The 27,139-nt window shown below is 33.2% G+C and overlaps 3 protein-coding genes across 8 annotated transcripts in view; 2 read left to right on the top strand and 1 right to left on the bottom strand.

Moving 5' to 3' along the window:
- The first annotated feature begins 2,195 nt into the window (after positions 1–2,195).
- On the top strand, positions 2,196–9,439 carry LOC106466683 (UPF0462 protein C4orf33 homolog). Its single transcript, XM_013926978.2, has 6 exons — positions 2,196–2,250; positions 5,764–5,951; positions 6,709–6,766; positions 7,247–7,298; positions 8,478–8,668; positions 9,239–9,439. The coding sequence occupies exons 2-6, from the start codon at positions 5,765–5,767 to the stop codon at positions 9,339–9,341; spliced, it is 591 nt and encodes a 196-aa protein (XP_013782432.2). The 5' UTR covers positions 2,196–2,250; position 5,764; the 3' UTR covers positions 9,342–9,439.
- Positions 9,440–10,128: 689 nt separating this feature from the next.
- LOC106466684 (biogenesis of lysosome-related organelles complex 1 subunit 2-like) lies at positions 10,129–25,864 on the bottom strand. Of its 2 annotated transcripts, none has more exons than XM_022394752.1 (5): positions 25,554–25,864; positions 20,712–20,828; positions 17,085–17,204; positions 12,029–12,133; positions 10,129–10,279 (listed from the first exon to the last, which is right to left on the bottom strand). In XM_022394752.1, the coding sequence occupies exons 2-5, from the start codon at positions 20,812–20,814 to the stop codon at positions 10,248–10,250; spliced, it is 360 nt and encodes a 119-aa protein (XP_022250460.1). In that variant the 5' UTR covers positions 20,815–20,828; positions 25,554–25,864; the 3' UTR covers positions 10,129–10,247. The 2 variants fall into 2 exon arrangements, with proteins under 2 accessions (XP_022250460.1, XP_013782433.1); XM_013926979.2 differs by having other exon boundaries at positions 25,594–25,864.
- A 383-nt stretch (positions 25,865–26,247) lies between these two features.
- Positions 26,248–27,139, top strand: part of LOC106466685 — a 14,123-nt gene continuing 13,231 nt past the window's right edge. For 2 of the 5 annotated variants that reach the window (XM_022394751.1, XM_022394748.1), the window contains exon 1: positions 26,257–26,364. Coding sequence is in view for 1 of the 5 variants with exons in the window: in XM_022394746.1 (XP_022250454.1) it covers positions 26,750–26,757 (8 nt within the window). In the remaining 4 variants the exon portion in view is untranslated. Of the gene's footprint in view, positions 26,365–26,399; positions 26,758–27,139 lie in introns of those variants that run through there. The other 3 variants (XM_022394746.1, XM_022394749.1, XM_013926980.2) reach the window with 2 other exon arrangements.

Raw genomic sequence — 27,139 nt, 5'->3', positions numbered from 1 at the left:
ATAAGGAAAAATACTTGGAAGTTCAGTTATCTCTCAATAAACGGGGAAAAATACTTGGAAGTTCAGTTATCTCTCAATAGATGGAGAGTGTACTGAACTATTATTAAGAACCTTTACTTAAAACACAATAGAAATAAGTTATATCACTACCTTATATTTGCACAACAAACACGTCTTTATGCTCGTCCAATAACTATCAATTTAAATCCCTCTGTGTTCATTCCAGAATGAAAGATGCATAATTTATGTTTATTTCATATTTTTTATGGTGGTTGCGAGATCGTTCAAATTTTTCGGACCCAAACAGAAATTGATCACTGAAGACAATATATAAAATATAAAGTTTTCTCTCAGGAAACGTTTGGTAACTATTTGAACATTATAAACATTTCGCATACGAAAGTTCAAAATTTTCTGATGCACAAAATTATTTTTTATCTTGCCTATCTGTCAGGCAAAGTAATTTTCATCTTAACATTGTGAAAAAATTGCCCGCCCAATTTCTATATAAGAGCAATGTTATTATCTTTTCTCCATTACTCGCGTTTTTGTGAAAGAATAACAAAAAGGAAAACCCCTACTCAGGAGAATTACTTCTATATTTCATAATAGTTTCACTTACCGTCGCTAGATGGCAGTACATAATGTATTTTTTATGTTAACTACGACAGTTTGGGACTTTTCACTTCACAATAATGATATCTGAGAAACTAATTTCGCTAAAAATAAGTAAATAAATAAAGAGTTAACTAAATTAATATTTAATGTATCAAGCACCAAAAGAATTTTTGCAAGTGAATGATCTGTATGCATATTATTGATGTCTCAGTTTAAGAACACCATTTTTTAAATCATCAAATCAATACATTATATAGTGGTCTTCTTTCTTTCAAATCTCCAGTGGGGCCGAGCCTGGAGCTGTATGTGTATGCGTGGTATCATATTTCATGGCCTGGGATCCATATGATGTCCTCCCCATTAATCCTCTGACCCCGGCATGGGGTTATGATTGTATCACATACAGTAACCCGGGGTGAAGTTGGAAAGCGTGGGTTCTGGAAGTCTCCCCAAACGTTGGTCCAGTGCTCCGGGGTACTTGTACCGTCCTGGAGGGACCATTCCAGCTTCGCTGGCCTCCAAATTAATCCAAAAATAGATTATGTTTACTTTCAGCTGTGGTATCTATGTTAGGAAAATTAAGAAAAAAATACTTGGAAGTTTAGGAAAATTAAGAAAAAAATACTTGGAAGTTCAGTTATGTCTCAATAGATGGAGAAAAAATACTTGGAAGTTCAGTTATCTCTCAATAGATGGAGAAAAATACTTGGATATTCAGTTATCTCTCAATAAACGGAGAAAAAATACTTGGAAGTTCAGTTATCTCTCAATAGATGGAGAAAAAATTAAGAAACAAAATACATGGAAACTCAGTTATCTCTCAATAGATGGAGAAAAAAATTAAGAAAAAATACTTGGAAGTTCAGTTATCTCTCAATTATCTAGAGTCTATCACTGCTAAGTTTTGGACGGCTAACGCAGATAGGCATCGAGTAGCTTTGCGCAAAATTCAATAAATAACCAAGTTTTTAAAATATTTTTTATGATCCCTCAAATGTTGATTGCTATTTTAAAATGTTATGGTAAGTACTGATATGCTAGGACAATTTCCACTCCTCTCCAGGGGGAGGGGAGCTTTTATGGGGGCTACCGTACAGTGATATGGATTTAGAGGAAACGTAATATAGCAGATACGTTTCTTCAATCCAAACTAAGTTTTTAAACCGCTAGGGAGAATGTACTTTGGCGCACCAAAGTCAAATTTTGGGGTGCACGGCTCACCCCAGCATTCCCTAGCGTCGGCTCTGTTTAGATACAGAATATTCAGGAAAGTTATTATATATTCAGTTTTTACGCAGAACTACACAAGGAAAGGTACCTAGTGAACAAATTTCACTGTCAACTCATGGGCTAATATAACCTGAAAACACAACTACGGCCCCAAAGTGCGGTATACTATTTATTGTATTTGTTTAACTGATTGTCAGAAATGCAAAGTATGCCACACACACACAGAGAAAAAGTAGTTGAAATACAGTGAACAGTGACAATATCATTTTTTGTATCACACACGACTAGTATAACAGATAAACCCAATAATGCTTGTTTTGTTTGTTTGTTTTGATCGATAGGTGGTGTTACAACGTCACGTGCATTATTCGTTGCTATCGGTCGAGGAGCGGAAAAGCAAGAGTAAGTATTTACCTTTTTTGTCATTGATTCTTACTAATGGAATATTATTTTACACAAGTGAACATTCATGTTAATAATGTCCAAGTCGTCCTCCATTACTTAACATGTTTTTTCATGTTACTTCCACGGTGCTGCGAGTAATAAATTATTCAAGCTTCGAATGAACCGTGGCAACGCTTGTCTCTAGCAGATGGTGGCGCCATCTGTCATGAACGTATCTTTCGTAGTAATAAAATATTTTTTCTTCTCTGTATGTCTATTTACATATATCTACAAAATATAGCAAGAAGAGGTAAAATTTAAAAATTTCCAAGCCTTGCGTGTTCAATATAAGTTCCGAATTATATCACAAATGTTTACTAGTTGTTCTTGAATTTTTAACTGTACTCGCAAGAGTGAAAGTGAAAATAATCGTTATGTTTTTGTACTATTTTAAGTTGTTTTTTTATATAAAAATGGACGTAAGAACCAATTGAAATTCAGTCGCATCGAGGTTTGAGTAACGGCGGTGTAATTAGAAACTAAATTTAGGAATGTTATAATTATGTAACAGTTTACTGCGCGCTGTCATTCTTCAGGTGCTCTGTACGAATGCGTTGTTCTTTAAATATCTGAAATACTACGTAAATAAAATAATATTGACCGGACTTAAAGTGAAATTGCACAATAATTCGATTGAATGTCCCTTAGTTACTTCATTGTCATGTTCAAAGCGTAATAAATATTAAACATCTGATTTATTTAAAGTACATTAAATTAGGCGTGCTGTGACAACCTCAGTTTTCTACTCAATCAAAGGCTTAATTATGAGGTTTCAAACATTTTAGTGCACGCAGCTAGAAATAATACTGAACAAACTCACGTGAAATGAAAACAGAAATAAAACTGAACAAACTCAGGTAAATTGAAAACAAACAATACTGAACAAACTCACGTGAAATGAAAACAGAAATAAAACTGAACAAACTCAGGTAAGTTGAAAACAAATAACGTAAAAAACTTGTTATTTTTTAAATTTGCACAAACATTGAAAGCTGGTGATTTGGTTACTACTCCAGGATAAATTATATAAAAATAACACACTGACGAAAATAAAGATAAAACCAATAATTACAAGTCGTTGTTTCTAGTGCACTGGAAGGCCCCAGCTAAACGTGTTACGAAAGAAATGTTATTCTATTATGCAGTTGCTTGTTTTCACGTTTTATGAATCTTAAGATAAATCGAATACTATATCACTTTTTGATTCGAATTTTGGAATTTCAAGTCTAACTGACTTTCAGCTCTTAACTTTGTTGATCCTGCGGAGGATTCATGGTTCGAGGCTTGTTGCTTTTAAATCGCACTCCGCACTTTAAGGATATGAGTCCGTGATAAAAGTGGTGGAGCAATCTAACAATAGTAGCTAAATAATTGGCGATGGACGCTATTGACCAGTTGCCTGCCCTTTAGTTTATCAGCGTACAATTTGGAACTACTCTCTTTGTGCAAGTTTCTGAAACAAACTTAACTTTGTCTAGAGTTTAGTAACATTTTAAAATCAGCGATAAAGTTTTACACATTTGTTCAGGGATTAATTGATGAAAGATACAGAAATGATAAAAATAGGAAAGCCAAACGAGGTGGTGGAGAGACTGGGGAAATATCTTCGGAGCTCTCTGTGTCAAAAGGGGCCCTGGAGAAGGAAAAAAAACGATTTATAAAGAAGGGACCGACATATCAATCCTTTTCCGGATATATATATATACTGCCCGTTATAAGTTAAAGGATAATGATAGGAACTGGCAATATAGAGCTTTCTTTTGTTTGTTTTTGGTCTCATAATACACATACCAGTTTTGGTTTTTATATTAACTGTCATCATCATTACCCAGTGCTGATTTTACTGCCTGTAGACTTCTAATGTAACTTATAGTATTAGTACTATTTACTTATATATATATGTGTGTATAGAATGTAGAAATGTCGCCTGTGTATCCACGTTTTGTGCCTACACTTTTTTTTTAACCTACTACATCCAAACTTGACATACGCGGGGAGTGAAACAGGGGGACAGCGTTCTAATTCAACTTCTCTTTGTTATCCCCGTGCTACTCTACTGATACATACCAAGCTTCGAAGACAAGCCAGGAAGTGACATAAAGTGTTCGGTTGTGACCCCACTATGTCACCGCCCTGGGAGGGTACTGTCTATCTGTGCGTCTATCTTTCACACTTAACAGTTTTTCACGTAGTTCAGCCAAATTCGACATGTACTCTTATGAGTTTTCGGTGAATGAGACGGGAGGAGTCGGATTAAAAAAGAAAAAAAAACCGTGACAGGTATTTATTTGTTAAAGAAAAGAAACTTTCCTAAACTGGGGTGTTCAGGAATATTGATACCCCCCCCCCCTCACTTCGCCCTGTTCGCGATAAATTGTTTGCTAAGTTCATGGATTTGATAAATTTTGAAAGATTGGTTATAAGTTTCACTATGGCGGATACCAGATCTAGTCCTCTATGCCTTTTACGTAAATTGAACGAGAATGTCAGCTAGTACATTGATAAACTTTTTGTACTGTTAATGAAAATACATGTTTTTATAAAGAATATGGATAACTTTAAGTCGAAACCTTAGTGTGTGTTCAAGAACAATGTTTAAGCTTTACAATTTATCTTTAATGCGCTGCGTTATCGTTACAAACTAGTTTATATAAAGCCACATTCTCTTGTCTCTATTGGGATTTGGGTCTTTCCTCCCTCTTGTGCTTGGTGGGTGATTACAGGATTAGTTTCGCTAGATTACCCGTGCACTTACTCTGACACCTTTGAAGGCCATGTCCGTGTAGGTAATAATAATAATTATTATTTCTCGTTATTGGTCAGTGCGAAAGTTCTACACAGTGTGAACAGTTAATTGGGGAAAGGTGATTAAAAGATACCTTAAAACTTGGATTGTTTGTTTTTGAATTTCGTGCAAAGCTACACGAGGGCTATCTGCGCTAGCCGTCCCTAATTTAGCAGTGTAAGACTAGAGGGAAGGCAGCTAGCCAACCATCACCACCCACCGCCAACTCTTTTACCAACGAATAGTGAGATTGACTGTCACATTATAACGCCCCTACGGCTGAAAGGGAGAATATGTTTAGTGGGGGCGGGGATTCGAACCCGCGACCCTCTTATTGCGAGTCGAGCTCCCTAACCATTTTTAGATCGTAAAATATTTCTGTGCAACTGCATGCTGGTTTTTGAGTGACGAACGGAGAGCTCGGAAAATTTCATCATTTTTGCCATTAGACAATTCACACTGACGATTTTAAAATGTAGTCGATCTGTTAAACGGATGAAAATTTATGCTGGTTAAAACAAAAACTCACAGTTAATGGTACGAAAATTGCTGTCACGGTTACATGGTTACCATGTTTTTTTTATTTTAGTTAAAATTTTGGGTAATTTGTTTCCTTATAAAGTTTAATTTGTGATGCAAGCTGGTTGAAATCTCGGTATTCATAATATGCATCTTGTTCGTTATAGAATGACGTTTAAGATAAACCGAACGTGGGATGATCACCTTGTAGACCATGCTCCAGTATCCATTGACCTAAGTCGGGATAGCACCAAGGGCTTGGTGATCATGAAAGTCAATGCTCCGTTTTTTAATGATCCTACTTCTCCGGAAGGCCCTCCTGGTGAGCCTTTCTTCAAACTGTGGGATTATGAAGGTAAGAACTGATATAGGCAGAAAACTTAGAAGTTCGTTTTAAAATTTATCTTTCCCTATAGTCCCAATCACAGTCCTGTCACGTTACATCACGCTGCCCAATTTTTTTGATTTGATGTTTTTTAATTCGGTTAAGAAACTTTCTCTAATTACGTGTATTTTACATGAATTAAAATCTCGATATTCACGTGGATGTAAGACCTGAGGAAGAAGCCAGCAGCTAACTTTTTTCTGGTGGGTTAATAATAATCATCATAGAAATAGTAATAAGTGGGATGCATTTTACTTTTCATATTATTAAATTTCAGCCGTTATTTTGTTTAATTTTTTGTTTTCCAATACGAAAAATATTTTGAACATATTTAATCAAATGTTTACACATGGATTTGAGGTTATTAAAGTAATGTGTAGGTGGTTCGACGCTACTGGCAGTGAGGAAGGAACCCGTCATTCATATCGGAGTGTATCGAAACAGTGATCGCCATTAATAAATTATTCTAGAACTGTGTAAGTGTTACAGACATTAGCAAGAGCATATAAGACAAGCTTTTCGCAACTTACCCCAGTACAAAATATAAAAGTGATTGAGCTCGAAATCAAGCGTCACCTTTGTAGGCCTTGATCTCACAATTAAGCGTTAAGAGAAATAGCTTACGTAACAGTAAAGAGCATATTAACTTTTTTTTTCAATGAATAAACTTACAGTAGTATAATTGTATGAGACAAACCAATGAAAGTCATATTTCACTATTATGTAGTTGTGGAGGCATTCTTCCTAGCAAAGGATGACAAATACTTGGAAGTTGAACTCTCTCCGTAAGTAAAACTTTATCATTTAATATAAAACATGAAAGATAAAAGAAAACAACAACATTGTTTGTATACATGTACTCAATGGCTTATTACGAAAGATGCCCCCCCCTCTCAATTGTTGGGGCATACTTATGCCACTACGTGTACTGTAACAAGTAGAAATGTTACCCTTCCAACACCTATCTTGATTATGTGTTGAAATAGGTACATTTTCTGATTACCAAGAGCAATTTCTAAAATTCATGTTTTAATACTAACATCATTAACTATTGTGTTTGGATGGATGAATATTTTTTGTGTTTATTGGTTATTTTAAATTAGGCTTAGCTTTTCAGCAGTTGATGTGCTAAGGTTGAACATTTAATAAATAATTTTGTAGACTGGGACATGTATCTGTCAAATTCAATAGCAATGTTCGATTCCATTTCATAATTTAAAATTCTATTAACTTTAACAAAACCACTGTATCACATTTTTTTTTAGTCATGGACAGCATCTGTTACTTTTGTTAAATGGAAGAAGAAATGCCATCAAGGTAAACCCTTAAAGTCTATAAATATTAATGGAATTTCTAAAAATTAAAATGTGATTTCTTCGTGAATAATTTTACAAATTTAATATTGTGTGACAAGTACAAGATAGGATGTTGAGTTCTTCATATATTTTATCTTGTTTTATGGGTTCTTGTATAATGTTTAAATTGAAAGTTGGAAACCTAATTGCTGGAAACCAGTATTTCTGATAAAATTTATTGAAATTTTGAGTTAATTTTTATTTTAAAAATTTATCATTTGTATATCTTTTTCTATCCAAATACTTATAAAAACCAGTCTATAACTAGATTCCAAAACAAAATATGTTGTGCACATTCATGTACATCATCTATATTGAAAGGAACATAATTTCATGTCTATAAAATCACCAGACCAGTTTGCTAGACATTTATGAGCAAATATTTGGAATACAAATACTATGCTTGTTCTAAAAAAAATTTCTACTCTTTCCAATTTACAGGATCTTCATTAATTTCAAAAGTTGTTTTATAAAGTAGTTGTACCCAGTTTTTTTCCAGGTCAGAGATTTAGTTTCCAGACATATAATCTGTGACAAACTGTTTTGCTACAAATCACACAATTATAATGTACTACAAGCCAGGTTAAAACATGATAGGCTGTAATTAAATAAAAAAACTCCAGTAATTACATTTGGAACCACAGTTCACTTTGAAAAGAAAGCTATGTGAATGAAAGGTCTTCTACAGCTGTGGACAAACTGTTTAACACAGTTGATGAAACTCTCAAAGTATTCTATTTCATAAAATTCTCTGTCGTGCATTTTATTTAATGCATTTTGTGACACTAATGCAAGTTGGATGTAAATAATTTTTCATGTAGCTATTCATTTTCGTATGGTTGCAGAGTGTTATAATTCATTGTGGAAGTTTCTAAAACAAAAAATACATAATTAATAATTCTGAGAGATGCTGCTAGGTTTAGCAGGCTAATTTAGAGTTTCTCTAAAAAAACTCAAGCATCATTTACTTCTAGTTAATATGCTTTATACCACTGCTGATGATAAAACTAATTTATTAGTCCATTAAAAGTGTCAGGCTAACAAGTTTTTATCATTTACCTAATACTTTATGTCCAAAGTTTGAAGAATTCTAGTGATATCTAACTACAAATTTATCATTGATACTTTACTCTTCTGAAAGCATTCTCTGCCGTTGAACTACACTACAACCATTAGTTTTGACCAATGGACAGGCATAGCTGAAATACCTGTGGATTATTTCCCACCTAATGTTGACCGGTTTAATGCCTATGCCATTCATGGATCCGGAAAGGACAGAATGTATGAATCTCTCTATCCAGTTCCCTCGGGATCACACACTTCTGCAGATTTGTAAGGATTTTACTATATTTTAAGATTAATATAATAATAACTATGTATAAGTTGGCTAGATATACATATTTTAATCATATAAATGAGCAAAATGTCTCTTACAGTAAAACCATAAAACAATTGAAATAAGGGAATGTTTATCTCTGAAGAAACAACAAAAAAACTGAATTTAATGACCTTTTTTTACAATGTTGTTTATTTGAAGACTAAATATATATCATCAGACATCAGGGAAATACGATGTTGGTATATGAAATCCAAAACCTATTTTAAAAAAATAGAAGATAAAACTTAAGAGAATCTTAATATTTTTAGGTAGAGGTGTCTAAATTTTATTGTTTATCTCCTGGTTGTTTCAGTGACATATCAGATTTTAAGGACAGTTATGCTTTGGAATGTAAATCTACTTATAATTATTTAATACAATATGTTAATGCTGGTTTTGTACAACATATATGAGCAATTGTTATTCATAGAAACAAATACAATGATCTTGAATTTAAAAACATTATTAATAATTACCTATTAGAACTTTTAAAAAACTTAGTCATAATTGTTTTTTTATTTCAGTCATCGGTTGGAATACTTTAGGCCTATTCCTTTTACTCAGCTTATTCCAAACAATGCAGGAAGTCCCCTTTCGGAGGTTTGGAGAAAAGCTCTTGGACAGTAACGTGGAGAAACAGCTTATCAAATATCACTTTTCAGTACTTCTTTTCTGTTGTTGTGAAGATAATACCTACATACTTTTTGATCTATTACAGTAAGGACCTTAAAATGTGACACAGGTAAGCACAAGAAACAACTTCTAGTCCATGACTGCGTGATAAAACTCGATGAAGTACAATCATGTTCATGAGTAATAAATTCTAATCTATATGTGAATTTCAAATCTAAATTCAAAGCCAATATTGATGTAAGTATTGTTTGATATTAATAACTTGCAGTTGGTAAAAAAAAAAATTTTTTTTTCATACATTACTAATATAATATTCACTAGAGATAAAACCATACATGTCTGCTCATATTAATATTTTGTTCCATAAAGTTAAAATTCCTTTCTAAGTAATTCAAAAATATTCTATTAACATGGCTATTGAAGAGTGAAAGAAAGAACATTACAACATTGTAAATAAAACTATTACAAACTACCTGCATTTCTTACCATAGCACACTATCTTGATAACTTAGTTTGGAAAGCCAGAGTTCTATAAAGTTACATAATAATGACTTCAATCTTAAAAAAATAACATTCAGTTTTGTTTAGGGATAAAACAAGTAATATGTTTTTAAGAACTTAGTTTTTAGAAACTCTACATTTATCTGGATTTACTTAGCATCATCAGGTGGATACACTTGACTTGACAATGCTCAGTAAACCTAGCGAAACATAGTGCTAGTCCTTTGTGTTTTAAATGTTCATGTCACACACAACAAAAAGAATTAATATTCAAGCAAGCTGTTAGAGTATTAATTTATTTGCCAAACTTATTCTTAACTACGAAGAAGACAATTTGAAAGATTTGACTTTTGTAGATGCATCAAAATTGGATAATTTCGTGGCCTGAGATCTTCATCTTTACCTCTTCTCAAGTTGTTTGAACTTTGCTTCTGGAAAAACAAAATAAGAAATATGCAAATCCCAATAACAAAACGATAAGTTGATTCATAAATATACTCAATTCAACAGAAACACCATGCCTGAAAATGTTTTTAGTAAGAGCATTAGTATATAAATAATATAATTTTAGAAATAATACTTGCACACAAACAAGCACTTATCCTAATAACGTTATAGATAGTAGAAATGTATACAAGTGTTGTGACATATTAATATACAGTACAATTTGTTTGATTTAAAACAGAATAATACTAATGCCATATAAAGCATTAAAGGAAAAACTTGTAACATGAAAATTGAAGTTTTGTTCACAGATAAAACAAGTAATATATTCCTAAAAACTTAAATAAAAAAAAATACTGTTTCGTTAGGTTTACCTAGCATCATCAGGTGGATACAGGTGAGTTAAAACGTAAGGAAACCAGTACCATAACTATCTAAACACCATTGTTATTGGTTTGGATATTTGTACAAAGTTACATGAGAACTATTTCTGTTAACTATCCTTAATTTTGAAATGAGAGACTAGAGATGAGATAGGCAAGAGCACCAACTCTTGGCTACTCTTCTGATTGAATAGCGGGATTTGACTATCACTCTTATTATGCACCCATGGCCCCAAAGTGCAGAGCACAATTTAGCAGCAATGGGACACAAACCATGAACCATCTGAGTCACAGTCTTACATGCTAATCACTACTAGGTTACATCTGGCCTAAACACTAGTGTTTTACATGTCGCATCATTCAAAGCTAGTTATGTACAGATAAACCGCAGTAAAACTTACCAATGCTCAACATGTCCACAATTTAAGAATTTTGATGAGATGTTTATTTTTCATATCTTTCATTACAAAAGAATGACTGGAGAAATTCAATTCGCTACTCAATTGTTATTTTTTTTATTAAATTTTAAACTAAAACACAAACCACATAAACATGTACATTAGAATCTGAAATTGAATAGTGATTTTGGTTAATATAAATGATGAAAACACTACCAAGATTGGCTAATCATTATCAAATGAAGTTATTCAGGCATTACAAGTCCTAGCTAATGTAGATAAGGAAACCGGTTATGATATACAGTACTAACATCATCATTTACAAACAAATATTCTACAGTAAAGTATAAGTAAATTACTACAATGGAGGAATCTTGAATAATAAAGATTTATAAAAGCATCTTATTAAAAAACAAAACACTTATTACAAAGCTCGATGTCCTACTAGGTATTAATTAATCAACCTCTCAGTTCTCTATTCAAACAGTAAATACTTCAGAAACAATCTATATAAATCAAACAGTGTGAATACAATAAAAAAAACTAATGATTAAATTTCATCGTTTGTTTTTAGATACACGTACATAGCTATTCAAGAACCATCTATGCTAGATGTCACTAACTTTGTACTGATAGATTAGAGGGAAGGCAGAAAGTCAACAGCAACCATTGCCAACTGTTGGGCTACTCCTGTTTGACTGAATAGAGGAAATTAAACACCATCCTTATAAGGGATCCCCAAAGAGCAGAGGATGTTGTTTTTAATAACGAGATGTAGAGGATGAATCCACAGGTCCATAAGTCCAGCTTCATAACCAATATGTCATGCTTAGCCCATTAAATTTCGTATAGCTAATAATTATGAAGTTAGGTTTCTCAATATACCCATAAAATATTACATGTTAGATTTCTCATGAACAAAAATATTTAAATAAAATATGTAATAGTAACTTACCAAGTCTTTTTGAATATGCATCAAGTTTGTAAGCAGCCTGCTCTAGTTTAAACACACTTTCTTCTACTTCATCAATCTGTTCTAAGTATGGTTTCAGGTTTCTGTCTACATCAAATCATTAAAGAAGAATTGGAAACTTACTAGTTACAAACACTGATTTATTTTGAATGGCTTCCCTATAAATATAATGACAAGGAGGGTAAGTCAATATTTTCCATCAATTTAAACGTTTTTACTGATAGATGTGTTACTTAACTCCTTTTGTGACCAGAATGTTTACATTTACCGAAAATGTATTTCCAATAATACTTACCTCCTCGCTTCCTTGCCCGTCCAAGCAATGGTATGAATTTTACCTCGCTTGCCCCAGTCTTTATACCCCACTATATTGCCCCTAGTCATTTTAATCTTGTGAATTTCTCCACCTACGTCAATCCATTTCTAAACTCCCCGTTATTCTTTCATATTCAATTTTTCAAGACTGGCAAGATTATCAGATGCGAACACCAGCTACCATGGGGAGGAAGGGTGGGATAGTGTGACAGGAGGTAAGTATTATTAGAAATACATTTTAATTATAGGAAATTTAAACTTCCGAAAAACACCTCTTCTCACACTTTAGCTAGAATCCCACATTGGCCAGGTGGCAGGGTAGGTGAGGGCAAGATCCACACAGAAAGCATCTGCACAGAAAAACAGGCGTGCAAAATTGAGATATAATAAAACACACTAGTGGGGGTCCTCACTACTTCTGGAATAGGTATGCTCTTCGTCCAGATAAAGTGAAATCTATACGTGGGCAGTAAAGGCCAACCGGCTACAGAATCAACATTATTCATTATCATGAGATTCGTCCAGGCTTCAACCACACAAACGAGATTCTAGGTATCGTCATTGGAATTATAGGGCTGTGGACTCAAAGCTAGATCCAAAGTGTAGTGACTTGGGAATGGGGACCACAATATGATATGAAGGGAACGCGACTTAAAAATTACAGGATGTTGCATGTCGAGCCACCAGAATTACGAAGAGAAGGCAAGCAACACCTAAATAGATAAACCCTCACTCCAAAATGCAACTAACTGAACTCGGAATTACAGACCCAGGCACCCAACTTGAAAGTTACAGAATGTTGCATGTGAGCCACCAAAATTACAAAGGGAAGGCAAACAACATCCAACAAGACAAGTCTTTTCCCCAACCTGAAGATATTCAGAACAAACAGAATTTGGAATTACGGAACCAATTCACGCCTCACTCAACCTGAAGAAACAGAGATCATCTGGCCTGGGATTACGAACCAAAATCCTAACTCCACAACTTGGGAGGCAAGGTAACACTTCCTGAACCCAAAATACAAGGAGGATGTTGAACAAACGAAGTTCAACCAGTGGCTCGTGGACATGATACTTTGCATACAGAATTACAAGAAGTCAAGGGCCCTCTTCCTTGATCGTAGAAAGTAAGATAATGACCAAAAAAAGAGCCACGCTCACACAACCAGATAGCGAAGTGTAAACTGGACCGACTCCCTATCTGACATCTGAGAGAACCATCTTCTTCTTGAGTTGAATAAAGAGTACAAACATCACTTAGGAGGAATATATTTCTATCCACCACTCTATTGATAAGAAAGTGAGTGTGGTAAGGACTTCCTTGATCCTTTACAAGAAGGGGAGGGGTAAATTCACATTACACCCATGTCTGAGAGAGCACTGATGAAAAGTAAACCATTTCCTCTGATAAACTTCCAAAGAAGAATGTCAAATGGAATGTGTTAATAAGTATGCCATTTGAGATGTCAATCCCTAATATCATGCAATGGACTGCATAAAAGCAAAGCATGAAGTTGAATAACACTGACTGCTGGATGACGAAGAATCCAACTGAGACTGACGTAAGAGAGATGACCAGGAAGGATAGGGAAACAATCGACACTCCTGAAATTACTGGAGGAGTTGAAACCAGGACTGACCCAGTGGATAAAATGCCACCAGAAAAATTCAACAGGACACAAAGCAAATTAGTGCCAGAACCGTGGAGAGCACATGAATCAAAGTGAATGCATAAAGATGAAGATCTATCCAATTCTGGCTGAGAGCTTCTACTTCCAAAGCCAGAGGGTGAGGTACTAGAGAACAGAAAGACAGGAGCTGAGCATTCCAATGTGTGACGAAAGCCTCGATCTGTGGTGTCTCAAGACAAGAGCCGATCTAACGAAAAATTTGAGGAAGAAGTATCCATTCTGTAGGAAAAGCTCTGTTGGGACAAGATAATTGGTCAGCCACTGGATTCATTACCCCTGGAACATGACAAGCAAGGAGAACAATCTGGTGTTTCTGTGCCTAAAGGAGAAGATCCATTGTTTGAAAACAAAGAGATCTGGAGTGAGTGACCCCTTACTTTGAAAATGGGTGAGACTATTGTGGAATTGTCCAAATAAAGCATTACCATCTTCCCTTGTAACAATACGAGCACCCCAAACCCTGAAGAGAAGCATCAGTGAACAGATGTATCTCTGGCCGTGGAGGTGGTAGAGGGACACTGACAGTTGGGTTGTCTCTGTTCAACCATCAGCTGAGATCCAGCACACTGGAATCCAACAGTTTCATTGGACAATCCAGCACATCTGTGCAATTGTTCTATTGGTCACATTAAAGAGCCATAACGTGGTTCCGATCTAAAGGAAGGAATGATTCCAAGGATGCCCACATCCCCAAAAGAGATAGAACTGTGTGTACTAGCAGAGAATGAGACAACTTTATTTGAAGAACCACCTGTTTCAGCCTGAAGGAGGAGAAGGTTTACCCTGGTTGAGATTGAAAATGAAAAACAGCTCTCGCAGCTTCTGATACCAAGGGGCAAGAAGAAGCCAAGTAATCCATGTAACGGTGAGTGTGAATGCTGAGGGAGTGAAGATGATGCAAAAAAAAGCTCTGACTATCTGGCAAAAAACGTATAGAGCAGATGTGATGCCAAATGGTAGAGCAAGAAACTGAAAAACCTGGTTGTCATGCAGGAAATGGAAATAATGCCATTTAAGACTCGGAGACTGGGATATGAAGTTAGGTATCTGCAACATCGAATTTTCTCCCCCATAGTCTGGAAGAAAAAGCCACTGAAGAAAAAGAAACAACACTATTGTAAACCGAGGAGGCTGGAAGAAGTGATTGAGACTAGAAAGGCTGATGACTGGTTGCCAATCTCCTGTCTTTTTCGATACTACAAACAGCTGAGAATAAAACCCTCAAGAGAGGAGGTGATGAGTGCTATGGCCTCTTTGTGCAGAAGATCCTGGATGGCTTGTGCTTGACAGTTGGATGTAAGAGAGTTTTTGGGGAGTGGAAAGCCAACCAGTATGAGAAACAGAGGAGGAGGAGACATGGACTGAATGCCCAAACCCCTCCTGAAAAGTTGAATGACCCATTGATCTGTGGGGAAACTAGTTTCTCCCAATAAAGAAGGCAAAGATACATAAGCTACAGGATAAATATCAAAACATTACAAACACGGCATACTAGTTGTAAAAAAGGGTTCAAGAGGCAGGATGTCTGCCATAAGTTCATGAGTAGCTGTCTGAGCAAAGGAAGGTACTGGAAAAATAGAGTTTAAATTCTCACTAGCCCACTCTTGATCTCCCATAAACTCAGACTCAGAGCCAACAGGAGAAAAAACATCAGGCTGCATGTAAGACTTTACCCCTCTGCATATAAAAAACTGTATGTCTTCCACAGAAGTCTCCACCCACCTCCCGGTGCCTGGGTAACGTTAAAATTGTGAGGTAGTAGAGGAAGGGCATCAGGCAACTCTGTCTGAGATGTGAATGTGAGTATCAATATTCAAAAACACGACTCTATAAATTGTTTTTGTTTTCTCATAAAATCAAGAAAATAAAATCAAGCCTCATAAAAAAACATATTTCAAATAACTGAAAAGGAAACATTGCAAATGTAGTTATAGCACTGAAATGAAACCCACAGTAAACACGAAAGACCGTCTTCATAATTTTTGACATCGAGAAAAAGTGAATAAGAAAGAATAACAGGGAGCTTATAAATGGATCGGGTATAGAGGGTGCATTGATGTAGGTGAAGAGAGTCACAAGATTAAAAATCACTAGGGATGGTACAGTGGAGTATAAAGACCGGAGCAAGAGAAGTAAAATTCATACCATTGCTTAGATGGACAATAAAGAGAAGCTTTCATCGGGATAAAGCTAAGGAATGAGAGGAGGTGTGTTTCAGAATTTTGTATTTCCAGTAACAAGGGAAAACTATAAATCTTGACAAAAATATCAAAATTATATTTTTCATTGAATTATTTTATACTTTACTGAAGAAATAAAATACAAACCAAATATCATTGGACACAGTGTGAAAAACAAAAATCAAAGTACAACCATATAATACCTGGAATATAAATAGTGAGCATACCAAGTTCACCCCTATGGTAGGTAAGCAAGGGGCTAAAGAAACGTAGGATATTTTACTGGGTTGTATCGTCTGAACTTTACTACCTTTCTATAAGAACTGACATCACAAACTACAACATAAGATGAAAATATGTCATAAACGAACGTCTAGTACGACAGCTTCGCTTCGCAAAATAAAATTTTGTCGATGTTTCTGCATTAGAATGAATGAAATATACATGATTTTTCTTTATAACCTAAAACTTTACATCAGATTACTCTAATACAGTAAAAAAAAAAGGCAACATAAATACAGATGATTTAAACATTTTTTTTTAACTAACTATTCCAATTACCAAAAGGAAAAAAGTGGAGTTTTCAGAAACATTTCTTCTAGAAAATATATTTGGATTACTTGAAGTAGTCACTAGAATTTTAAAATTAATTCAATAACTGTTCATGTTGATATTCAATATTAAACCTACACAAAATAGATCTTTAAACTTAATGAATTAAAATTACTTTAATGAACAAATATATGATGAGATTTATAGTACAATTAAACCATTTCCTCCATACAAGTGTGATATACTAAAACAAACATGAAAATATTTCAGGGTATAACTAGGAAACAAAAACACTCACATTTCTCATTCAATTCCTTTAGTGCCTTGCTTACATTTGCAGCAATTTGTTTCATGTCTGAATACTTCGTTATAGCTTGTCTGTTCATTTCTTCCAACAACCGATAATCATCAACAGTAGCTAATATAAAAAAGGAGATTAGAAATTTCATCAAATATATATATATTGTGATTGAATTAAATTTTAAATGTTCATCTTTTTTCCACTTGTAAAGGAGCAGAATAATATTATTCTATGCAAAAACTTGGGGTTAAACAATGATGTCCAAATTAGCACTGGTCAGTTTGCATAACATTGGCTATTAAGAAGTTGGAAATATGCAACAGAAGGTTTTAGATGGTCTTATGTATACAGACAACCTTCTGTCAATCCAACACAACTATAAGCTCTCAACGAAAACTAACATAATAAATAAAGTACAGGAATTCTTATGTCAAATAAAGAAAAGCTGTTGATATGAAGCTTTAAAACAAACACACAGCAATGTAAAATTCCATTTCTGTTTCTTCTTTAACTGAAAACTATAGACACAAACTAGTGATATAATTGTTATGTAAACAAAATACTGGAGTTTTTCAGTTGTAAACAACCACACACCAGTTTATACACTTAGTGATAAAATTCTTCTGACAGCACAATGGAGATAAATTGATGAAGAGAACAATATCCAGTAAAGGGAACTCTTCAGTAACAAGAGAGAGAGAGAGAGAAAAGGATTTACACAAAAAACAGTAGCAAGAATTTTTAAACTGTAAAATTTATACTTTGATAATAACTGTTCAAATACCATGGGGAAAAAAATGACAAATGTGTCATCTAAATACCTGATTATCAATAATGCTTAAAACTCTTTATTCAAGCCTTTTTCACAGTTAAAAAAGAAATAAATAAATTAGGATCAAGTTTGAAACCCATGAACATAATCAAAAATGGTACAACTAAAAACTAAATTTAACTTTATTTGGTGACAAATTTTCCAAAAGTTTAACAAAAACAAATTTAATTAACCCATTAGTATACTTAAATTCACTAAAAGCTAACTGACTTGAAAGATGAGCCTTTTAAATTAAGTAATTGTAAATAGAATGCTAATTCTGATATTGTGAATAAAGCTTGGGAATGAAATCTACAATATCTAGCTGCATATAGACAGACTATTTCTACAAGAAAAATGGTATAATCCAACTAAAAACTTTCAGCTAAAAATCACAACACGAGTAGAGTTTCTACGTTCCTGCAACAATACTGCTATTCTCACTAATGTTGTCTTTGATATTCTAGCCACATAACAAAACTATTTATCACTGAGCAAAGGTTTCTTATCCATTACAGAGTAAGAATATCCAGTAAGTATGAGAATGTACTATCTTACTTGCGTACTGAACTAACAATGTAAACCTCAGTTAAATAATGCACTACTCCAAGTTAATGTAGTTTTAACAACTGTACTCTACTTGTACTAGCCATATCTTACTTTGATAAGGCAAGAATTAGATCACACTTTTACACAGAGAGGACAGACAGATGTAGAACTGGCTGAAATTGAAGAGTAGCAGGATAAATGTTACTAAAAATTTGCTAAAACAAATCATATAGTAGCGACAATGAAGAAAACAAGAATTGGTGCAAATGATGAAAGACTGATGAAGAAATGCAAGAAAAGAAAGGTATTAAGAATGTGAAGACCACTTGTAAGATGAAAACCGAATGGTGAAAATGCTTTGAAAAAAGAAGTCCTTCATATTTAATGGGCACCATAACATTGACACTTGAAAGCATCCAAAAAATGAGTTTTGTGTGAGCTTGTTAGAGCCCCTGTTAAATCTGTCATGACACCTATTGTTTTGGGCCCACTACTGATTGATTTATTCTTACCAAGAAATAAATAATTTTGAATTTGGATTCTGTTATTATTTGTCATGGGATTGGCCATACAACTGACAGTTGTTTGTATACACAGACAAGCTCACAGATAACTCTATGATGGCTAAGACTCTGATACTTCTAATTTTAATTGGTCTATACTAACGATGTTACATGCATAGTAATACAATATTTTCAAACTGTATTGTTGTATATAAACATCAAATATTTGTAACTGAGAAATCGGGTCAATGTTTTAAAGCTTAAATTAGAAAATTGGATATTAATTATCAGTAAGAAGAGTTTTAGAAAATTTGATTGTGACCTAAAGTGCATTTGATGAACTACTTTCTTTGTGAGACGAGGTTACATATTGATCAGGTTGTCATAGTTCAGTGGCACTCTATGAACCTGTCTCAGTTTAGCCAGCAAAACTGTATTCTATCAATACAAAATCAGAAAAATTCAGTCAATTCAAATTAACTTTTATTGACCATTTTTGTAATTATGTAAGCAATAAATCTAGATACAGCATCAGCCCACTAACAGCTCTCATGGACAGTTTGGCAACTGCTGTTTACATGCATTTTTCAAAATGAAGGAGTGATGAAGAACATGTATAGGCTGATAGGAAGCATCGTGACTAAGTGGTTTACCTATTACCCTTCAAGTACACAATACTTTGCACAAATAGTCTGGCATGTGATTATAAAATTAAAAGACAAGATAGAGAACAGAAATGTTACTTATTCAAATAGTTATGTGTGCCTAAATTATGGAAGATTCACATGTAGGTGCAAATTTTTTTTGTAGTTAAATACTATAATGGCAAGACGTTTTCTGTTCTTTTGACACAGATTCAAAATTAACTCTATTGTTTCCACAGTTACAATGAACCTTTTATTTTACTGAAACTGAAAAAAGAACAATCATTGGCTCTCATATAAAGAACAATAAACAAACTGGAAAACTGAAATGTATAATCTTCCAATAATACTACAAAAAAAAAAAACCACAGACAGGCCATAAATGAGAACAGTACAGTTGTTAGAAAACTGATGGCTGAAAAATAAATTAAGTTTAAAATAAGCATTATCGTTTCAGTTGTTGTTGTTTTTTCTAATTAGATGGGTTTGCCACAGTCAAAGTGAATGGCTGAACTGATAAAAAATTACAAACAGAGTTGCAGATGTATGTTTGGTGCTGATTTTATCTTTACACATTTCTCAGCTAAACTGATTAAAAGTATAACAATAAATACTTTCTAAATCACAAATACCTTTATCATGTTTTTACATTTCCCATATTACTTAATATTGACATTAGAGAAATTAAATATATGTAAATTCTAAAAATTAAACAACACAGGGAAGAAAAAACTTTAAATAAATCAATGTTTTTTATGCAAAATGAAGAAAAAACAATTGTTCAAATTCACACTGCATAGTAGATCTGCTTCACATATCTAAAGACAACAGACCAATGTTCTGTTGAAACATGTACTGTGTTCTCTACATAATACATAATAAAATGTTCATTATGCTTCTAAATTGTTGTTCAATTTACTATTCTATTAGAATATTGTGCTTCCATACACAAGTATGGTATTAAGCTCCTGAAAGGAATTCATGGTAATTTTTTTCACCAATCAAATATACCTACAATTCAAAATGTAGTTTACATAAATGATAATATCTGGTACACATTAACAGTAGGTAGAATTCCTAATTAGGTTTTACAGGTAATTCACTATTTCTAACTTACCAGCTAGTTCTTCCTGAAGATAGTCTGCAGTCTTTTCAAACATGGTTGTTGCCAACACGTTGATGTTAGGTTGTTCAGTTACACTCTCACCAGTTTCATTCATGATGGAGTTGAACACTTCGATTAAAAATGAACAAATACAAAAACAACATCAAGCTCATAATATACACATGTACTAGGTACATAAATACAATCTTTAACATATGTCAAGTATTATCTCAATACCTACAGTGTTTATGATATTTCACATAAACTATCTAAGATTCAGAAGGAGAATAACAATACTTTTAAACCAATTTCAACTATTTACTTATATTTTCTTATTATATTTCCTTGGATACTGAACTAAACGACAAAGTTAGGACAGCTTTAATAGAATCGTTTACACAAAATCTTTAACTACTGATGTTAAAACAATTACAGAACATATGAAATATTATTTTGCTAGAAAGTCATTCAGCCCATTAAAACTACCTGTCTATTTTCACTCAACCAAAGCAGCTGTGATAAAACACGACTAAATTTAGCTCTAAGAGGAACAAGTCAAGCCAAATTTAGCTCTTTAAAGCAATATATCATTCCTGACCAACAACAAAAGTAACTATCGGATCAACATTGATCCAGGAAAAACTGGAATGTTTCCATATATATATTGCAGATGTTAAAAAAACACAGAAGAAAAAATCTTTCACTCACAGAGGACTATTTTTCATTTAGCCTTTGAATCATACTACTAGTGAAACCATTATTTCAGACCTTGTTTTAGGTATTGAAAAAGATAAGGTAATAAATGGACGTATTAGAGCAATTTATAATTAGGGATCATAATACTGATATCTTTGATTGAAACTAGTTGAAAAGTTAAGACTGAAATATAATAAAAAAATAGATGGAATGTACAGATGGTATCAGCTTATCTGTAATAAGAGAATATTTATTCATTTATTCTACTTTCAACTGTATTTCAGTGGAAAAACAACAATTTCATCAATAAGATCTGGATATATTTTTTATAGAGAATTTAGACACAGTATTCATGATGGATAAACTGCAGCGAAATGGGCAGCAGCTACCTAGTTAAGAGCGACACTTGTAGGAAAAGTATTGGAGGACTGATCTAAAAAAGTAGCTCAGATCAAAAAGATACTGTTTTAGAAGTCTCTGTTCTTCAGGTCGACCTCATCTACTTTTCCAGATTATTCCTCCAAGACTTAGTCTACAAGTTGCCCATTTCATCTTTCTTTGTTCTTCTGGATATTCCTTTGTCAGCTTACATGTATAACTTACTATTTCGCGTGGTATGAACATAATACCTCACTCTTGTTTCTGTTATTATGATTATGAGGCTAATCCTTGCTAAGATAAATGCATACTTCTTCAGCAAAAATTGCTTCTTGTCTAAAGTTACAAAAATGTGGAATTGTCTGCCTGATGTTGTCATACGAGCTATTATCTTAAACTGTTTTAGTCTGGTATATGGATGAGAAAAACTATAGTTGTTCTGGTTCGGTATTTCTTTTGGTTGTTTTGGTGGGTGGAGAGGTGTCTCTATGGGACAGGTGGGATGTCACCATCTTTACTGTACTCCTCATTTTGCACAATTTCTACTCATATCACAGAAGACTCACTGGTCATAGAATTCACCTGCTGAATTTCACTTATTTTTAAAGTGTAGCTGCAAACACCGAGAAGACATTTAGACAAAAAACTTACACCTAATAATGTCGTTTATCAGTTTTGTTTTTTACCTGTATCACTTGCCTGACATTGATAAAATAACCATCTCTGATCTAACAATTAGATCATAAGTTTTAACCTTATATAGTGTAACCAACCCCCAGAAACTAACTGTTGCCCTATTTTACTAACTCTATTCATAAATGTATGACGCACCCTCTACCAATGTTGACAATTACATAACTAATATTACAAAAATATTACTCAAAAAAACAAAACAACCTATTTCAAAAAACACAAATAACAGAGAATGGTACACACATAGGGGGTGTATAATGCATTGAGACAACCTTGGCAGTTACTTTAGAAATAACCAGCTAAGAAAAACACCTTAGTAATGACGTTATTCAGCTCAAGAGTTTACTGTTGAATTAAGTAGCTCCCAGTGTAGCAGGAATACAGTGTCTTGTGTTATATGTGCTGTATAATCCTGGTAAATATATATATATCTGTGCTTGTTTCTTCCCTAAGTAAAAATTAATTCAAAGTGGTTAAATGTGCAGTCCAAAGTACCAATATGACCTAGCACAACCATGAAATTTTGGTTTGCTGTCTTGTAACATTTAAGCTGCATCTTCAGTATGCCATAACACTGGTTCTTGTATCCTGTGTTAAGCCGATAGTGCACTTGATAAAAAAATACCTATGTCCACCAGTAAATGGTAAGACACCACAACAGAATATTAACACCATTACCCTGAAGATGTTATAGCATGAAATATTTAAAATAAAATAAATAAAACATTACTTTGCATAAGAATATTAGTACTACAGATAAAACAATGGCAACACAAATATAAATGTTAGACTGTCTTTGTATAAATACATACACTTGATTACACAGATATATAGTAGCAACTGTCCTCCATCCTGTGTATTCATATTTCATAACATAATGATGCAAAGGCATTCTAATAATATCTGATCTTTAGTTTTGAGTACAGATTGTGATAGACGTACATTACATCTAAGTTTTCTACAGAGATACAACCTGTTAGCTTACAAAAAATTATGTTTTAAATACTTCTACATAAAATACTTGTAAAACATTATCTCTGTAGGTGTGGATTGGATAGAAGAGTGGCTGGATGGAAGAAAACAGAGGGTTGTTATAAATGGAGTTCAGTCAAACTGGATTAATGTCACAAGTCGGGTACCTCAGGCTTAGGACCTTTGCTTTTTCTGGTTTACATAAATGACATAGATGGAGGAATGGTCAATAAATTACTTATATTTGTTGAGGATATTAGTTAATGTCTTGGGTGTTGCTATCTGCGAAGAATATGCTATGCTACTGCTTTACAAAAGGATTAAGATCATTTAGTGAGTTGGGAAACAAATTGCAGAGGGGTTTTAATTATAACAAATTCAAGATAATGCATGTGGGATATCATAATTTGAATTATAAGTATAATTTGGATTGGAATAACCTTAACAGCATTATGAAAGAAAGTGATGTTGGTGTAATAGTTGGTCACTTTCTTAAGTCAGCCAAACAATGTGATGTTGCTAGTAGTAGGGTAAATAGGATTTCAGATTGTATCTACAGAAATATTGAATACAAGTCTAAAGAGGTTATAATTTCATTGTATATGTCACTGGGAAGGGCACATTTGGAGTATTATGTTCAGTCTTTGGCTCCTTACCATAAGAAGTACATTGAATTGTTGGAAAGAGTTCAGAGTAGAGCCACTAGAAATGGTGCCTGGGATGAAGGGGTTTATCATACGAGTGAAGGTTAAAATCTCAGAAATTGTTTTCTCTCAAAAAAAAAAGAAGAATTAAAGGGGATCTGACTAAGGATGTATCATCTTTTTTCATATTTAATGGTGAGAATGGTAGGACTAGGAGATACAAATATAAATTTTGGCAGGGTAGGAGTTATCTTCAGCTAAGACAGTTTTATTTTTCTAACAGGGTGGTTCGCCTTTGGAACGAGTTGCTTTCAGATTTTGTGGAAATTAAAGAATGGGTTAAACAATCACCAAGTTTTTTTTTTTATATTTTTAAGAAGATGATGTTTCAAACTGGCACTCTTTGTCAGATTGAACAGCTCAAAAATTCTTGCAGTATATAAGAATGTAAAAAATTAAGGAGAATGAACCAAGACTACCTGGCTCATGGAAGGCACCTCTCACTCACCAAGATACCAAAGCCATACTAACTATACTTTTTCATATCTATACAATGAGTTGGTAAAATAATTTATACTAATAATGATTTCAAATCCTATTTCTGAGAATTGGCATTATCATATTTAAAGTATCTATTTTAAAATGTCTCTCAATTTAGCTTTTCTAACATTGCACAAAATTACAATTTACAAATACAAACTTTTATCATCCCTTTGCAATTAATTACTCTTTAAATACGGATACAGATCAATTACTAATTTCACTTTAAAAATATCACACTAACTAGTTTGTTTCAATTAAGCTTTTAGTCATATTTGGCTGCACCAAATTTTACATACATTTGTCACAAGTAACAGAAACTAGCAATTAAATTCAAAAATATGTGATAATTAATGTATATTTTATTTCCTTTAGATCACAATTATCTGGTTTCTGAATACAATTTTATAAAATGTGGTCAAACCTAATGAAGATGTCAAAGGCTGGGATGTTTGGCAAAATTAGACTGTGACATAAGTACATTCAAATTTTAAAACTAAAGATCTCACTATCTTAGTATCTGTTAGATTGAGTCTGTCCATGTACTTTAAAGTTAGACCTTAACATGTGACCTTGTACCTTTAAATATTAATTCTAATGAGTTGATTAAAATGATTAGTTACACCATGAAGTATAGGTACTTTTCCAAACGTTAAAGATAAAAAAAAAACTTGTGGTCTAATAGTTGGGCGATGACTAACGTAATGATAATACCAATATTAAAAGAAATTAGAATAGCGCAAATAAATACCAAGTTATGTTGCAAACACAATTAACTTGTAAATGCAACAAAAATACAGCAGATGAATTTTGACATATTATTAAACCTACTGTCATCTAACTTATTTTACGTATAATACTAATAGTAATAGTGTAAAACACTTGGCATGATTTTTACACGGTAATTTGTGACTACCAACCATAAACTAACCTGAAATTTTTACTCAGTGCACAGTGTAAATGTAACTTACTTAAGTTATAGTTGTAAGAATAACGTCCTAGATCGTATTACAAAACGTAAATTACAGTTACAGCCATAAACTTAACTTTTATTTACTAAGCGTAGTTTGTGCCTTTAACTTTCTTTTTCACAATTAAATAACCATGTATACCAAGCCTCTAAATTAGATGTATCCTTTTAAGTTAAAAAATATATGGTCAATATTTTCAGCCTTTAAATAAACGCAACACACGAATATCTTGTGATAACTTAAATCACTGATTCTCAGTTAGTTCATTCTGCGGGAAAATGTAGCGCCCCTAGTGCCAAGAATATCAATTACCACAAGAAAATATCTTGGAGTTTACTTTATAATAAAGCAATATTCTACAAAGTGTCAACAAATAACTTTTTTCTAACGATATTAAAATCGAAATAAATAACGAATATTATCAAGAAAGAAATTACTGCACCAAATAGTGGTTTATATTTGAATAACTAATTAGGCTTGCTTGAATACTTTGTCCAGTTTAAAATTACAAGTTTTGTTGAGTTGTGTCATCAAGTCATAGTGCATATTAAAAACCAGAAATATATGAAATCACTAACTAAGTACTATATATGACTATTTTAAATGAGAACACTTTACTGTTACTAAAAGTTTATTGCTTTCTATAGAGGGCGTACATGTAAATAGGTTAATAGGTGCTAGATCTTGCTAGAATTAGAATCTGCCGTAGAATTAATAATAATATTAATAGTGTAATTAGAATTATCTTCTAATTTAATTTTCAGTAACTGAGTAAGTTTTTTTTCTGTGTGTGTGTGTTACTGTTTTTGACGAGTAATTTCCATAAGTTTAGGAGGATTCTGTTAGTGTTAATATTATCAATACCACTTAAGTTAACAGTGTTAGTATTACTATTATTTTGCTTGCTATACTCTTAATACTGATAATAATATTGTTATGGCGTCACCAGAAGTAATGGAGTCGTCCTGCGAACGACTATCTTTTGAACCAGCAGTTTAATGCACACTCACAGACTATTAAATCTAGTGCTTCAAAGTCTGAAAACTGCTGACTGTGGTGTTATAATTTTATATTCATAACTTCTTTTGTTTGCTTATGACTAGTTATGTGTTGCTTCAATCTGACATGAAACTTGCATTACGTTTGCATAAAATGGATGTATCTGTAAGATATAAAATGTCACTAGTTTATTGTAACAGTACTAACAAGTTACTCATATAGTAGTACCATTAGTATTACTGTGAAAAAAATCATGTAAATTATAACACTAGACTCGTGCTAGTCATATTCATAGTGCCATATCTTGAAAACCAAACATTTGAGTCAGTGCTTTAGGCTCGGGACACCACTAGATGGTTAATCTGGCAGTCATAATAAAACAATGTAGTACAAACAGCATAAAATCTCATACTCATAGCATTTTGATAGGTTATTGTTAATTTACATTTATATAACATAGCCTGCCAAAGTATGGTTAATTGAAAATGAAGGGATGAATTGAAAAAGAGTAATGCTAGGCTGAATGGGCAAAAATCAGGAGTTAATT

Source organism: Limulus polyphemus, unplaced genomic scaffold (assembly GCF_000517525.1).
Source record: "Limulus polyphemus unplaced genomic scaffold, Limulus_polyphemus-2.1.2 Scaffold2343, whole genome shotgun sequence".
In the NCBI taxonomy this organism is placed as follows: Eukaryota; Metazoa; Arthropoda; class Merostomata; order Xiphosura; family Limulidae; genus Limulus; species Limulus polyphemus.
Note: the sequence above shows the minus strand (reverse complement) of the source record. Positions and strands in the feature narration are given on the sequence as shown.